Source organism: Vipera berus (assembly GCF_964194415.1).
Source record: "Vipera berus genome assembly, chromosome: 7".
Taxonomy (NCBI): domain Eukaryota; kingdom Metazoa; phylum Chordata; class Lepidosauria; order Squamata; family Viperidae; genus Vipera; species Vipera berus.
In genome coordinates, this window is record NC_138209.1 from 31,435,136 (window position 1) to 31,452,425 (window position 17,290).

General features: G+C 38.2%; 1 protein-coding gene across 1 annotated transcript in view; it reads left to right on the top strand.

Moving 5' to 3' along the window:
* Positions 1-4,301: 4,301 nt before the first annotated feature.
* MGAT4D (MGAT4 family member D) overlaps positions 4,302-17,290 on the top strand; it is a gene marked incomplete at both ends in the record, with an annotated part of 37,544 nt that continues 24,555 nt past the window's right edge. The window contains 5 exons of the mRNA XM_081332531.1: positions 4,302-4,423; positions 5,636-5,703; positions 10,512-10,646; positions 12,009-12,142; positions 16,903-16,949. Of these exons, the coding sequence (XP_081188657.1) occupies positions 4,302-4,423; positions 5,636-5,703; positions 10,512-10,646; positions 12,009-12,142; positions 16,903-16,949 (506 nt within the window). The remainder of the gene's footprint in view (positions 4,424-5,635; positions 5,704-10,511; positions 10,647-12,008; positions 12,143-16,902; positions 16,950-17,290) is intronic.

Below are 17,290 nucleotides of genomic sequence, written 5' to 3' on the forward strand. Positions count from 1 at the left end.
TTTCCCCCCAACTTCTGAGTATAGTTTTGCAGCTTGGCTCCAGAACTCAGTCAGTGTTTTTTCACTGAAAAGTTCCTTCAAACTGCGGTTTGATATCAATTCCATAAGTGCCTCTTGCTCTGGAGAGGAAAGGTCAGAATTCTGAACGTTGCCCATGATGAAGGGTGATACAACCCAGCAAATTCTAGTATCACATTCTGTTGACACGAATGGAAAATACAATGCAAACTCTGTGTGCAATTTTTCCAAATGATTTTTGATCGCTGTTTCAATGCCCTCTGTCAACAATAGAATTTAGTTCAATGAGGCAATATTCCTTTTTTTCTACTTGTCTTCTCCACAGGGAGATTTTTTTGTGGAAGGCACAAACTTTGTCTTCCATAACAAACACGTTATGACCATGGCCCTGCAGCGACCGATTAAGTTCATTTAGCTTTTTAAATATGTCAGCCAAATAGGCAAGGCAGGATACCCAAAAGACATTTTCAAACTTTTTACAACTTAGCTCCTTTCTTAGGAGGACTATTGTCCCAAGCAGCAGCTTGCTTTCTGCAAGCAAGTGGAATGCGCAGGAGCGTGAGATAGGTGTTTCTCAGCACGTGCCGATTCGCGCTCCTGGCAATCTCCCTCGCTCGGTTTCAGTTTGCTTTCTGCAAGCAAGTGGGATGCACAGGAGCATGAGATCGGCATTTCTGAGCACACACCGATTCACGCTCCTGGCAATCTTCCTCGCTTTCCACTTGTGGAGGTCAGGGCCAGCCGTATGGAGTCACCAGAGCTCCCGGCACTTCTAGCATCACTAAACAGATTCAGCTGTGACTCCTCTGAGTCTGAACCCTCCTCCTCACACAGCTAAGCCTCATAACGAACACGACTGGATGGGCCAGGGTCTTCCTCCGAATGAAAGTCTTGCAGTGCATCAGAGCCTCCCTCCAACACCGAAGGTTCTCCAAATTCCTCCTCCTCCTCAGATCCCTCAGACTCAGCTGCTGGAGCACAGGCTGACACAGAATCACAACACTTTGCGCACCAAACTAATGCACCCCAAAGAGCTGCTCCCCAATGAAGAAAGATCCTCAGTGGTATATAAAATCAAGTGTTAAGAACTGTCACTGCAACTATGTTGGGGAGACAACCAAACGGCTCAGAACCAGGATTCATGAGCATGAACTGGCCATCAGATGGCAAGAACAATGCTCACAGGTATGGGCACACATGGCCAGCTGTAATCATACGTTCGATCTTGCAGCTGTGGAGACTATTGCCCAGGATACCAGCAAGGGCGGCCAGTTACTCAAAGAGGCTTGGCTGTCAGATGGACATTCACTCAACCGCCACACAGACCTATTTAGATTAGTTAACAAACATTTAACACATATCTCCCTTGCTTCTCAGCTAACAAAGTGATAAAGAGCCTGTGGCCTAGAGGTTAAAACAACTGCCTAATGTGCAATCAGCCCAGATTCGAATCTCAGAAGGGTATGGCTGATTGATGAGAACAAATAAGTTTGAAATGCATATCAGTCTCCCTTTAATTCTTTGTTAGCAATCAAAAAAAAATTACACAAATATGAGCTGTCACTACTGTGACCACTGCCTGTGGATGGCCTTGGGTTAGGCTGAAACAGGAAATAAGATTTGTCCCATGTTTGGGGCCTAGCAAGATAATCTAAATAGTTAACAAACATTTAACATATATATGAATGATAAAAATCAACCAGAGACCGGCCTTTTCCAGCAAAGCCCCAACCACTGTGATTATAAACGAGCAAGCTTGTCACGAACAGGCCACACCCACATTCCACAATTTGACCGTTATAACTGCCATACAAGTGTATGTACTGACTCCCTTGTCATTCAGCCCTTGCTCTGATGATGTCAACAGCTTGTTGACGAAAGCTCAGCAATAAAGAAGAATTTTCTCTTATATCCCGGAGTTCGTTTTTATTTTTACTAACTTCAAATGTCTACACCTGGGATTCCAGTTTTTAAATTTATTATATATATATATATATATATATATATATATATATATATATATATATATATATATATATATATATATATATATATATATGTGTGTGTGTGTGTGTGTGTGTGTATACTATTCCACAATATAAGTGCCTCAGAAATATTAGTTTGATTACTATATACTAATAATTTTGTGTTTATGAAATGTATGCCATGAACACCAAAGTAGATAGATATCAAATAATATGATTCCTTTAAATTAATGTTCTTATTCTCTACTTACTTACAGGTTTCTTATTTTAGAAATTGCCGCACAAGTTGTATAGGAAAGGCAGTTTATGTTGCCACAAAAGCACACCCATTACACACTCTAGTACACTCATGGGTACCATAAACAAATAATCATGTATGATTCATAATGACTATTAAGAGGGGTAGTAAAACTGTTGTTGTAAATTGTTAATACAGGAAGATAATTCCAAAACACATTAAGGATATTAATGTATAGCATAAAAGTTCCTGTGCTAAAAATCATAATTTACATAAAATATTTTAGTTTGAATCCAAATTATGTCTCACATTTCTATTAAAACACTCTGTTGGAAACTATAATGCCAACATTACATGGGAAGATAATATATGCATCTTGATATTGCTCTATATCTGTTTATAGTTGAACTGTAGAAACATAAAAATATGAAATTATCATTAGAAATGACTTAGAAATTATAAATACAAATACCACAACATAAAATTCTGCGAAAATCAGATATTTAAATTTAAGAACAAAAACTCTTAGAATCCTCTGTATTGGTGTTTTTGAACAGTGGTCAAATACATCTGGCTCAACCGGAAAACATCAAGTTCCATTATAGTAATGATTAGCAGTTTAAAAATGCATATTGCGACAATAAGCCTTGATCTTAGGAAACCAAGCTTGAAGTAAGAAATGTAGGTCTTTAACTCTTCTGATACTGTACTTGACAAGTTCCACTGGAAATTGATAAATTTCACATGAACTTTTTAATTTCTGTATCATTTGTACGTGAACTAAACATATACTGCTGTTAATGCCTATAATTTTTATAAAATGGTATGCTAAAAATCTTCAATTAGGTTCAGATTGCAGAATTACTATAAAATTATTTAATTTTGCTTAAGTGAACATAGAAGACTTACACCTTCCGTGAACATTTAATTGTAAGAGTTGTTTTTTATTCCCGCCTACAGAATGAGGGAAAGACATTGGCCTCAAAATCCTATCCATCTGTCCATTAATATCATTTGTTTATTTATATTCAGGGCTTTTTTTGTCATAGAACGCTCAGAACGGAGTTCCGGCACCTTTTTTGGATGGAACCTTATAGGATAGGCAAGGCGGGTTGTATGACATGTGTGAGTTCTGGCACCTTTTTCTTTTACAAAAAAAGCACTGTTTATATTTATTCAATTTTCATAGCCACCCATCTCAGTCAGTGACTCTGGGTGGCTTACAATTCAAATGCCTATCCAAACACTGAACAACAGGGCATTTCATGTTCAGGGAAGCAAAAACAAATATCACATTAAAAAATGAGCCGGATCAAGCCTGCAGAGAAAAACATTCCAGCAAGAAATCCACCCTGCCCGTGCATTCCTATGAAAGAGGTTGTTGGGAAAGTGGTTTCAGATGCTGCGACTTCTACATTCCACGTCTCTCATTCCTTGGTCACATGATCCCTAAGATAGTGTATTCATATGTTGACATATATTTATAAATGTCCAAAAATCATAGGGAAAAAAGAGAAAAATCTTTTTTTTTAGAATTGATATCCTCTTTGCATATTTGCTCGCCAGGATTACTAGTCAAATATTTTCTCTAAAGGTAAGATAGCAAGAGGGGTAACAACTTGACATATAATGGGGAACTCCTCTCTGATTCGACTTCCACAGACTCTCTTTGGGATTACTCCAGAATCCTGTAGGCTGTAGGTAATACTTGGCTGGCGCCTGTGATCCAATTCCCAAAGGAACGAAAGAGCTGCACGGGAGTAAGTGGTTGGTCGCGCAGCAACTTGGACTTTTGGGTACCGCGGTTGCAAATTCCGGGATACGTGCTCTGCCAAATGTGACCCCGGGCAACCACACCTGCGCGATCTGAGAGGCGGGATATCCAATAAGAAGCCGTCCTGGGGGGTGGGGGGGAATCGCGGCGGGAAAGGCGCCCTAGCTGCGTCGACCATCCTCCACCTAGGAGCATCTGGGATCCGCCGCAACCAAGAGGCAACAAAGAAGCGGCGACGTGCCATTGTTGCGCGGGGCAGCCGCGGAATTCCCAGGCTAGCCGGGAGATGAGGCTCAGGCTGAGAGGCGTCCTGAAGTGTGTCTGCCTGAGCGCAGCCTTCTCCTTGGCGTGGTACGTAAGCTTCCACAGGACTGAAGGTGAGAGCGATGAAAAGCAGCGGGCTGTGTGGTAAGCTTTCCAGCTGCGCTGGCGTCCAGATGGGCTTTGCGCGCAACGTCTTTCCGCTGGAAGGGTGGGGGGGGGGACTCCAGGAGGAGTTCAACTTTCGGCTCTCCGGCATTAGGCAAGAGCAGGGGTCGGCAACCTCGGCTCTTTTATGACTCGTGGACTTCAACTCCCAGAATTCCTGAGCCAGCTATGCTGGCTCAGGAATTCTGGGAGTTGAAGTCCACGAGTCATAAAAGAGCCGAGGTTGCCGACCCCTGGGCAAGAGCAAAGAGAGTTGTCGGACCAACGGTGTGAGCGCTCCAAGTTTTAACTCCCACCAGTGCCATTTCCTCGGCCAGCGGCGCCTCAGGTTGCGCCCCAGTGCCAAGCCTGCCCGGTTAGCTTTCGGGGTCCGGTTTCCTTCGAGGCGGTGAGCGCGCTCTGCCTTTATGGTTTGCACTGATCTCTATACGAAACCCTTTTTCTTTCTTGAGGTTATAGCAAAGCTACTGCGTCTTGGTAGGACTCTGCCCCTCGGGCACGCCGCGAGCTAGAAAGTACAAATTGGGGTTTGTTTCGAGGGAGGACGGTGCGATCGATACTTTTGTTCAGTTGCAGATACTTCTACATCCAATCGACGGTAGCTTTCCCCTGGAAATATAAATGACGTCCAAGTACGGTAAAGCCCTTTCAGAAAGTAGTTCTAGAAAATGGCACTGAAAATTGAGCTCGCTGCTTTGTGCAACATATTTCTAAAGTGTACCGTGCTTCTGTTACTGCAGATTTTGTTGCAACTATTTTTTTTAAAAAATTAAACATTGTATTGTAGTACTATAAAAAATATTAATTTGTTTGTTTTTTTTAAAAAAAACAGTTTAACTTTGGGGTCTTTGCTGCAGTTTGGAATGAGAACCTGTCTGTTTTCACAACTGTCACTATCATAATCATTAGGTCCTATGCAGAGCACATTGGGTAGCAAGTGTTTTCCACTGGTTTTGATCAATTGTAGCATCTTCAGGATCGTCCCAAGGGACATTAATAATCTTAATATCTTCCTTAAGTGTTTGGCACCCGGTTTTCTGAGGCTGTCCTCAATTCCTCTTCCCTCCAGGAGGTATCCGACATAGTGTACAGTCTTTAGACATACACAAGATAGGGCCAGCAAGCCACATTCAACATTCATTCACAGTTCTCGATAAATGTTCTAAGTCTGATCTTTGTAAATTACTCTAGCTTTAGCATCCCATGGGCAACAGTCCATCTAACAGACTTAGATTTTGCAGATGACATTGCGTTGCTTGGTGAAACAAAGGGGTCCTTTTAAGGAATAGCCATGTGCTTAGATAATGAGGCCAACAAGACTGGCTTATGTATGAATTTTGAGAAATTTATGCAAGTTGGAAGTGCTCAAGATAATATGCCTATAACAGTCTGTGGCCAGGCTATAGAACAAATCCAACAGTTTATTTATTTTGGTAGCATTATGTCTTATTAATGGAGATACAGATAAGGACATTAACTATTGAATTAGAATGGCAGCGGTCCCATTTCAAGCAGCCCAAGTTGGTCTACAGCAGCCATAAGTATTATCACAAAGATATAGCTCTTCAAGAGTGTTGTTATACCAAATGCAATATATGCTTGTGAAACGTGGAAGTGTACAACCAAGGTGATTAAATAGTTAAATGTTTTCCAACAATACTGCTTGAGAAGAATCCTCCACATCTCATATTGTGAACTACATCACTAATGAAGAGGTGCTACAAAGATGAGATTTAGAACTGTCACTATATTAGTGTATTATCAAATCAGCTGTAACACATCTGAAAGTACAGTAAAAAAAATTTAATCTCAAAACAATGCAGAACAATCTGTTTTCCCAGCTGCACACTTTCTTTCTTCATCCTTCTTCCAAAACTCTTTAGCTGGAAATTTAGCTTTAGCATAGATTATTGCTCTTTTCTCTCACCTTAATGTCCATTTGTTTTTGAGGTTAATGGCAATGAAGATAGTTATTGTTTGGGTTTACTCACCTTTTTGAGAAGTTGGGTAGTGGAAACAGCAAAGACTTTCTAATAAAATGTTGTAAAGACTTGAGTAATAACATTTAGTAGTTGCAAGAGAAAAGAATCCAAAATTTCTGTGCCTTAGATACTGAACAGTTTGTGGTCAGCTATATATTTGTACAGCACAAAAGTGTTACAGGAAAACTCAACTCTGCAATTCAGGCATTCTTTCCAATGATGAAGTGTATTTCCAATTGAGAATGAATGGTCTAAAAACTATTCTAAAATAGTCTAAAATAAGTATTCTTATTTGGATGTTTCAGTGTAATCAATAGACACTTTGCTGCAATGCAATTACAGAAAGCAGTTCAATTTCTCCGTTGTATCAGCTATTTGGTTTGAAGGAAATATATGAATAATACAGACACAAATTTTGGGATATGGCCTTTTGCAGTTCACATATTTATCATATATCTGCAGACATATGTGTCTCTTTTAAACAGTAACCTATGTGATCAATTTTCAGGATATGATCAAGTATGAAACACTGTCCTATCTTATGTAGATATAATTTGGCACGAAGGTTCATATTCCATTTTTCTCCTAATTTGGGGTGATGAGGTTAAGGGAAATATGGGCTGATTCTTTTCCTGCAACGCAGGAGTAATGTTTGAGGCTAATGAAGGTTATACGTTTTACATATAGTTGGTTCCCCCCCCCATCCCACTCAATAGGCAAACTGTCTGACATTTTTCCCCTCAGAAGTAAAGGGCCAAGGGGACATTTCCTTTGAAATGTACTTAGACACTGTAACTCCATATAAACAAATAATTGTGTAATTTACCAGGTTTCAATAAGATACATTTAAATAATTTCACCAACAAAATAGATAGAATGGGCGTGATTGATCCTTTCTTGCTAGCACTGAAAGCACCAGAAGCCAATTACTGTATGGACTCGCTTTTCAGGGTTGATGCAAATTGTGCACATCAGTAACATCATGTTACTTCAGCTTCAAAGTTATATCTGCTGACAACTAATATTTAAGACATACTGTAGTATTTGTCTGAACTGATTCTTTTTTGTGTAAATGATGTAATATTGAGGCACATGAGCAATTTAACAGTATCAATCATCTATTCCAATTATGTTATTATAGTCTAACTCCATGGCTGTGTTTGGCACATAAAACAATCCCATTCAGCATTTATTTGGCATTCTAAGTGTTTTTTGTTTTTTTAATCTGTTTTAATGGATACCCTTTGCTCTTTTAATCTATTAAATCAAGGGTCTACTGTTTTAGGACATTTTTGGTCCTATTTTGTACTGTTTAACTTCACATTTTAAATCTTTTAATTGAATGTATTATTCAAAAGACTATAATAGATACCTCCCCCAATATTGTATCTTATGAAAATCTTATTAGCCTTCTCTCCATATTTTCATCCCACTCATTAATAAAAGTATCAAAAAATAGAAGTTTTAGAACTGATTCTTGTAGTTGCCATTTCTTTCACATTACCCGCATTACGTAGCTTGCAAATTAGATTCAGTTTTGACAATTCCAACTGACTTCTGGTAGCTACCACACTGCTTTCCAGATTCTTATAGATAGCTGTCTTTATGATCTTCCCACAAATCAGTATCAGTACTCATTACAGCTGTACATCCTACATAATTTTATCCTGGACTGAGCCAGAGATGTTGCTACAGTCTTGAATTGGTGCTTAGAGTTTGTTTGGATCTGGATGAGACAAAACAAGCTAAACTGAACCCGGGCGAGACATAATTGTAGAAAGAATGACTGTAAACTGTGGTGATAGCCTTTGAAGAGACTTTCCCTGAAAGAATAACTCCATGATTTGTAGTGGTGTAATATTGGACGCGGTGGCTCAGTGGGTTAGGACGCTGAGCTTGTCGATCGGAAGGTCGGCAGTTTGGCGGGTCGAATCCCGAGTGCCATGTAGCAGAGTGAGCGCCTGTTACTTGTCCCAGCTTCTGCCAACCTAGCAGTTCGAAAGCATGTAAAAATGCAAGTAGAAAAATAGGGACCACTACAGTGGGAAGGTAACAGCGTTCCGTGCGCCTTTGTCGTCTAGTCATGCCGACCACATGACCACGGAGACGTCCTCGGACAAACGCTGGCTCTTCGGCTTTGAAACGGAGATGAGCACCGGCCCCTAGAGTCGGAAACGACTAGCACGCATGTGCGGGGGAACCTTTACCTTTACCTTTAATATTGGTTTTACAGATGCTGCATTGGATACTAAAAAGTATCTGGATGCAATTCAAAGTACTGGTTTGATCTGTAAAATATATATGGCTTGATACTTACAGAACTGCCTTTTCGGCATAGAGGTGGCCCTCCCAGCTTTTCTAGTGCAAGCCCCCTGCCAATATCTTTTAATGGCCTCCCTTATAATAGAGGTAAAAGGGGCTGGAGTTTACAGGCAGTGTTGTTCTGCTGTAGGTCCTGTGTTATGAGACACGTTCCTTCTTGAAATTAGATTGGCACCATCATTTGTAGGCATCTGGAAACAAATTTGATCTGGAGAACATTTGTGAGAATGGTTAATAATAATAATAATAATAATAATAATAATAATAATAATAATAATAATAATAATAATAATAATAATAAAAATAATAATAATAATAATAATAATAAGTTGGAAGGGACTTGGAGGTCATCTAGTCCAACCCCCTGCTAAGGCAGGAAACCCTATACCATTTCAGACAAATGGCTGTCCAGTCTCTTGTTAAAAACTTCCAGTGTTGGAGCATTCACCACTTCTGGAGGCAGGTTGTTCCACTGGTTAGTTGTTCTAACTGTCAGGAAGTTTCTCCTTAGTTCTAGGTTGCTTCTCTCCTTGACTAGTTTCCATCCGTTGCTTCTTGTCCTGCCTTCAGGTGCTTTGGAGAATAGCTTGGCTCCCTCTTCTTTGTGGCAGCCCCTGAGATATTCGAACACTGCTATCATGTCACCCCTCACTCTTCTCTTCATTAAACTACACATACCCAATTCCAGCAACCGTTCCCTATATGTTTTAGCCTCCAGTCCCCCAATCATCTTTGTTGCTCTTCTCTGTACTCTTTCTAGAGTCTCAACATCTTTTTTACATCGTGGTGACCAAAACTGGATGCAGTATTCCATTGAGGATGGAACCCTCAAGTTCCATTGAGGATGATTTACTGCTTTATAGCTTTTTGTGTACCATTGGCTTTATTGATGTTCTTATATTTTTATTCTGTAAACTGCTAGGAAAATTTTTTGATTGAATCCAGTGGTGTATATAAACACTAAATAAATACTTTTGTGAAAATATTTCATTAATCACTTTATTTCTCTAATTAATATTTGCTTTCTAGTATTCAGTGGTTTTGCCCCCTAGGTTTTATATCTGAGATAGGCAGACCCAATGATTGTTTATATAAAGAAAACATGTTTTCTTGCACTGAACTATTATTTACTTAGAGGGGGAAATGTAAAATTGTTATAAAATGGCATATAAAATGATGTCTTGTTTTCCTTTCTTCTTTGTACTGTATAAGATTCTCAATTCTAGCAACATTAATCTCAAATGGATACACAGTGCTAGCATCGGAAATATACATAGCACATCTTCAGTTTTATACATATTATTGCTAAGGGTCAGTTCCATCAAGAGAAAGGATTAAAAAGTACATTGTAAGGTCTGTTTTAATCATGTGCAATGTGCAAAATAGGACTAGTGGATGGATGTTTTAAATTTAATATTTGGCTGAAAAAAGCCTGCATAAAAATAGCAGCCTTATAATGTAATATTATCCCAATTTGATGTCATTTACACACACTGGTACTAAATTTGTAGAATTCCCAGTTTTTAACCATGCTGCCTATGTATCGTGGGAATTACAGTAAATTTCTGGAAGACAGTAATTTGGAGGTAAATCTGCTAAATTATCATAATACATTTTACTATGTATAGAATGCACCCTTGATATTCTATCACATTATCATACTACAGGATTGTATCAGCACTTTGAGAATGGAATCTTGATATTGTAGACAGTTAATTGTTTATGTTTGGATTATCAGTAACTCCTTTTTGTTTTTTTTAAAGATTACATGGAGTGGAAAGTCCTGAACAACAAGCTCTCAATACATCCTGAAACTATCTGCTACTATCTGCCACATCTCCAGAAAAATGAAGATGCTATTTACCCAAAAGTCATAACTGGGCAGAGTAGAACTGGGGGTGAGAATAAAATTTAATATAGAAGAGAAGAGAGAGTGTTTGCATGTGTGTTAATTATGTAATCGTGAAAACATCAAAGTTTCTGGGCAGTTTTCTTTAAGGAAAGGAGCATTGTTTTTACATTATTCATTTGAGTGTACATATCCAATCAAAACAAATCTGTGACTTTTAGAGATGATACAGTATGTCCACATTTGAAAGTATGTTGCACTTAGTTGCTTACATGAAGAATCCCTATTAGAGAATTGCTTACAATCCCAAGTTCAAGATGAAAACAAAATACATAAGCTTGGACTGTTACATTTTTCCTTTCATTTAGTACACTGCTTAGAGAACTGCTATTATCCTATTATTCTTCCAGTAACTGAAGTGAAAGTTTAAGCTGAAAGGTGACAAACTGCCCAAATTTCTTGATAACATATTTGACTCAGTAGCACACTAGTCCTACTTCTTCCAGATCAGATCACACATTATACCACGTTAATTTACTAGTGTTTTATGGTGCATCACAAACATATGTGGAGTGCTGTAAACTAACCCTTTCCTGCCTTTTCCTGCCTTTGGGACCTTCTAAATTGGATTGTGCACAGGTTTTTTTGTATTGATGAAAGTTCATAACTTGAAAGTTTGTAAGTAATGTCTGCAAAGCACCTAAATAATACAAGATAGATTTCTTGGGTATATGTAGCTTATAAATTGAAAAATCAAGGAATGAAGGATCTATGAAAAATGATGTTATTTATGAATTATTGAAATAATAATCAAGATACTATTCATACACTTTATATTCGTTTCTTTTTACAGATAGTCCTCCACTTATGACCACAATTGAGCTAAAAATTTCTGTTGCTAAGTGAGACAGTTGTTAAGTGAGTTTTGCACCATTTTAACAACTTTTCTTGTCACTGTTGTTAAGTGAATAATAGTTGTTAAGTCATTAACATGGTTGTTAAGTGAATCTGGCTTCCTCGTTGTCTTTGCTTGTCAGAAGATCACGAAAGGTGAGGTGATCACTGACACTGGGATACTGTAACCATCATAAATATGAGTTGGTTGACAAGCATCTGAATTTTGATCCTGTATCCATGGAAATGCAGCAACAGTTGTAAATGTGAAAAATAGTCATAAGTCATTTTTTTCAGGGCCATTGTGACTTCGAACAATCACTAAATGAATTTTTGTAAGTTGGGGACTACCTGTATATGTTCTTCAAAAAAATATTGTACAGTTCCCAAATAATAATAATAATAATAATAATAATAATAATAATAATAATAATAATAATAATAATTTTTGCTTTTATAAAACAGTTGCTTTTTACATATTGCTATTACATAAAATAAAATAATTTCTGTATGTTAGTATTCCTAGTAATTGGTATATCATCAGTGCGAAGAAAAAAGGAAAGTTATTTGATGAGTACATTGAATTCCCTTTTCAATGGAATGTCTAAATATCAGAAGAAAAATTGTGTGATAGTTGTCCTTATAGCAGAGGTAAGATAAAATGAGATGATTCATTTAAGCTAACAAAAAAGGAAATATAGTAATTTATATCTATTATTATATGAGTACTCTGCAACTGAATATTAATCAGAGCTTCTGGAAGGATTTTTAAAATTCATTTTCTCTATCAACATGTTCAAGGTCCTTTTGTAAATTCACAGCATTTGTGTGCATTTGTGTATGTGCTTTTGAGTCACCACTGATTCCTGGTGACTGCCTGGATGAGTCCTTGCAGTTTTCTTGGAAAGATTTCAGAAGTTGTTTGGCATTGCCTCTTCCCTACAGATGAGAGATGTGACTAGTCCCAAAGTCACCCAGCTGGGGTGGAACTAGAATTCCAGTTTCTAGCAAGTTGCATTAACCACTATATCAAACTGGCTCTCTTTTTATATTTTATTATAGATTATATTATGATATTCAAAAACATTACAAATAATTCTTGAATTTGAAAAATGCATAGGTGAGTTATTGGTTTTGAATTATTCCTGGTCTATAGATTGCAGGATTTTTATTAAAAATGTTGAATTTATGGATTATAATGTGATAGCACATATTGAATTTATGGTAGCAGACAATGAGTATTTCAGAAAATGAACATCATGTGCTAGTGCAACTGCTATAGCAACAAGACATTATTCATACAAGGGGCAGTTTTTATTTTATAAATATCTTTTAATGTTTAAAATGACATGAACATTATACTAATAAAATTATATTACAGTCATCTACCTTTAGTAATTATATGAAAGCAGACATTAAACACATTAAGTAATATTAACTTTACATCAGTTCATTAATAAAATCAAGTTATAAGTATCAACAGCAGTAATATTCTTTAAAAATTGCAATTAATTTAATAAGAAACCTTCCTTATTTAATAGATTTTCTCTGACTTAAATGTTAAGAGAAACCATAATTTTCATGGGCAGAATTATAGCCCAGAAAAGGTTTCCATGTAAATTAAATTCTGTGTCAGATTCATTTTCAAATATAAGGTTATTTTAAACATAGGACGATATACTCGTAACTTAAGTTGTGTTCTATTGAAGGAATTGTATATAATATAGAGTTTGTCAATATAATAATCCTCAATTACCCTAATTGGGATTTGGATTTCCATTGCTAATTGAAGTGATAATTAAGCAAAACATGACATGATGGCATTGCTTAGCGATGGCAGTTCTGGCAGTCCCAGTTACAGTTGTTTGGCAAGGACTGTGCAGTAATTAGGTGAGGATCTGATGCTTCTCCTGCCTCGCTGCCCTTGTCTGCACTTCCCATCCCCCCCTTCCATTTATCTTCCTCCATATCTGTTTTTTGTACCACCTTGCACTCTACCAAGTCCCTCTTCCCTGTCCCCCAGTTGACTTTTGCAATCTTCTTCCTTCTACTGCTGACAAAATGTGCTGAGGCATTTGTGGCCCTTCACGAGGCCTTCAGGCACAAGAGTGAGTAATGGTGGTAGATTGCAGGTAGCCAAAAAGGCAGAGATGGGCGGGGGGAGAGGGGAAGGTGATTTGAAGCACACACTGTGGTTGTAAATGGGGACAGGCTGGGAAGCACAAAAACATTTGATCATGTGGCTACAGGATCACTACAATGGCCGTAACGTTGAAGATGAGTTGTAACTACCATTCTTTCAGCACCATTGTAACTTTGAATGCTCGCTGAATTAGGGCTGTAAAGCAAGTAACATACATTGTTCATACTATGCCTTGATTTAGGTATTAAGCATCTTAAAATGCAGTTTATTGAATTTGATTTTTAGCAAGCTTTTAGCAAATTTACTGAGATGCTTTTTGCACATTTTGCAGTCTAACTACATTCTACAATCCTATACATGTACTTTATTATTTTACTCTGCTTTTGAACCATATATATTGTCTCTCTTTGGTATGTGTCAATTTTCGTCAAATATTTCAGTCTAAGACAAAGGTGCCCAACCTTTTGGGCACCAGGGATTAGTTACATGGAGAGAGGTTTTTCTATGGACCAGAAGGGGTGTGGTTTTGTGTGCTGTCTGCATCCCGCGAATGGGGCTTTGCTTGTTTGTGCGGCCTAGTTGCTGGCATGCTGTGGCCTGGTACCAGTCCACAGATCAGGGATTAGGGACGCTTGGTCTAAGATGTTAATTTGAAACAATAATACTATCTATTCTACATTTTATAATAATATTAATCATACTGTACTAGAAAATTAGCCAGATCTTACCATTAGTCCCATGTTTTCCCCAAAATAAGAAGATCCACCCAGAAAATAAGCCCCAGCATGTTTTTAGCATGCACCTAATATAAGCCCTACCCCCAAAATATGCCCTACTTAAGAACGCACCCACTCCATCCCACCGTCTGGTTGCTCGCTGCCGCAATAGGACAGGTGCCGCCACAATGAAGTGAGGCGAGGCAGTTGGTGGGGATATGTGGAGCTGCCCCACGCGTGCCGCACCCGCACACCCCAGGGCCCCCACAGCCAGGCCACTCCCTGCTCAGCAACCTCCTCCCACCCATTCAATGACCCAGCTGCCCACCCGCTATATTTCTGTGATTTACCAGACTAATATTACTCAGAAAATAAGGTTGGTCTGCTATAATTTATTCCCAACATATCTTTGCTGATTTCTTTTAATCAATGGCTCTCATATTTAACCATCTGTTTCAAAATTTTCTCTGTATCAGTATCAGTCCAATCAATCTGTAATTTTTTATCCAAATTTCCATTTTGAAGTTGAAAAAACACATTTGTATCATTTGTGAAAATGCCTCAGTTATTTTTCAAAGATTCTTAAAATTTTATGGTCAGCACTTCTGAAATAACATCCACAAGTTTCGGTAGCATTGTTGTTGTTGTTGTTGTTGTTGTTAGGTGTGAAGTCATGTCCGACCCATCGCGACTCCATGAACAATGTTCTTCCAGGCCTTCCTGTCCTCTACCATCTTCTGGAGTCTATTTAGGCTCACGCCTACTGCTTCAGTGACTCCATCCAGCCACCTCATTCTCTGTCGTCCCATTCTTCCCTTGCCCTCAACCTTACCCAGCATTAGGTTCTTCTCCAGTGAGTCCTTCCTTCTCATTAGGTGGCCAAAGTATTTGAGTATCAACTTCAGGATCTGGCCTTCTAAAGAGCAGTCAGGGTTGATCTCCTCTAGGACTGACCGGTTTGATCGCCTTGCAGTCCAAGGGACTCACAGGAGTCTTCTCCAGCACCATAGTTCAAAGGCTTCAATTCTTTGGCGCTCAGCCTTTCTTATGGTCCAACTTTCACAGCCATACATTGCAACTGGAAGACCATAGCTTTGAGTATATGCACTTTTGTTGGCAGGGTGATGTCTCTGCTTTTTAGTGTGCTGTCTAGATTTGCCTTGGCTTTCCTCCCCAGGAGCAAGCGTCTTTTAATTTCTTGGCTGCAGTCCCCATCTGCTGTGATCTTGGAGCCCAGGAAAATAAAATCTGTCACTACCTCCATTTCTTCCCCATCTATTTGCCAGGAATTGGGAGGGCTGGATGCCATGATCTTGGTTTTCTTAATGTTTAGTTTCAACCCAACTTTTGCACGCTCCTTCTTCACTCGCAACAAGAGGCTCTTTAGTTCCTCTTCACTTTCTGCCATTAGAGTGGTATCATTTGCATATCTTAGGTTGTTGGTATTTCTCCTGGCAATCTTAATTCCAACTTTTGATTCCTCTAGCCTTGCCTTTCTCATGATGTGCTCTGCATATAGGTTAAACGGGCAGGGTGATAGTATACAGCCTTGCCGGACTCCTTTCCCAATTTTGAACCAATCAGTGGTTCCATGTATGAAATTTAAAATAGCTGAGAATCTTTATCATCATGTTTCCTCTGTCACAGTACAATTCGCTTCTTATATATTTAACAGTAATTTCCCTTTCCCAGATTCAAGATGGAGACTAAATTTCCATTCTGTTGAGTCTGGAACTATAATGCTATGTGATGTGAAGCCACATTTGTGCTAACTTTCATGGTTGGAAGTCCATGGAATAAAAGGGTAGATTTGTCTTAAACTGGGACCTTAACTGTCAAAAAAATCTAAACATCATACCTTTATCTGCTCCTGATACTATGTGATTCAGAGGGATTTTTCTTGGAATGATAAAGGAATTTGCTATTTATTCTTGCAAGTGGAATATATCTTAGCCCAAATTTATATCTTTTAAGAAAGCTTAGTCTCCTGTTTTCCATTCCATTACTCTTTATTACTTGGTTGATTTTCTGGTCTATATAAGAGACCAAAACAGTTTATAATTAACCTAGGTATTCTAACTCCATTTCTTTGCAAAGAACAAATTAGAATAAGATGGTTCCCTGCTGTTTGTTAAAGACCACAGAGCAGAACGTTTACATAAAAATTCCTGTCTATGAGAGCAATGAATCCAAATTTATAATGCAATGGAAAGTGAAGCAGCTGCAGGTTAATTCTTTTACGTATGAAGGTAAATATATGTGTTCCAGGATAATGTTGCAGGTTCTAATCTGGGTTGGTCACCAGGACCAGAGGTTTCAAGCTTTCAAGACTCCTGCTGGAGCCCAGAGACGCACTCTCTGCTGGAGAAAGGTTCTCTGAGACTGAACTCCAGCACAAGTTTGAAAATTTGGAAGAGTAAACCTCTGGTCCCGGTGAACAACCCAGATTCGTTCGTTTACATATATTCTTAATGAAAAAGAAGGGACTGTGAAGAACAAATAAATCTGGTTTCAGAAAATAACATTTCTGAAATTTTCTTTAATTTTTCTAGGTGAACTCAACATATGTTAATGGCATTGCAGGAAGTATTAAAAGAAGGTAAATCTTTAAAAATCTTTTTAAAAGTATAGCTTAAAAATTCACTAATGCTAAATCTGGTGTAATGTGAAATTAATTGCATGATACCTTTAAAATTATTGAAAATTCTTTTAATTCTACTGTTACCTTTACTTAAAAAATTACAGATGCTAGACAAAGTACATATGTAGTGTGTAACTGAATATGCAATTCAAGTAATTTAAGGTAGTAGAAGAGACCTGATTCATTCATAAAATCATAGGGACCCAAGAGGTCATCAAGTCCACTCCCATGCACGTTGTAGGATTTACTATAACGTCCCTAATAGGTGACTATCTAGCCTCTGATTGAAGGGGAAGAAA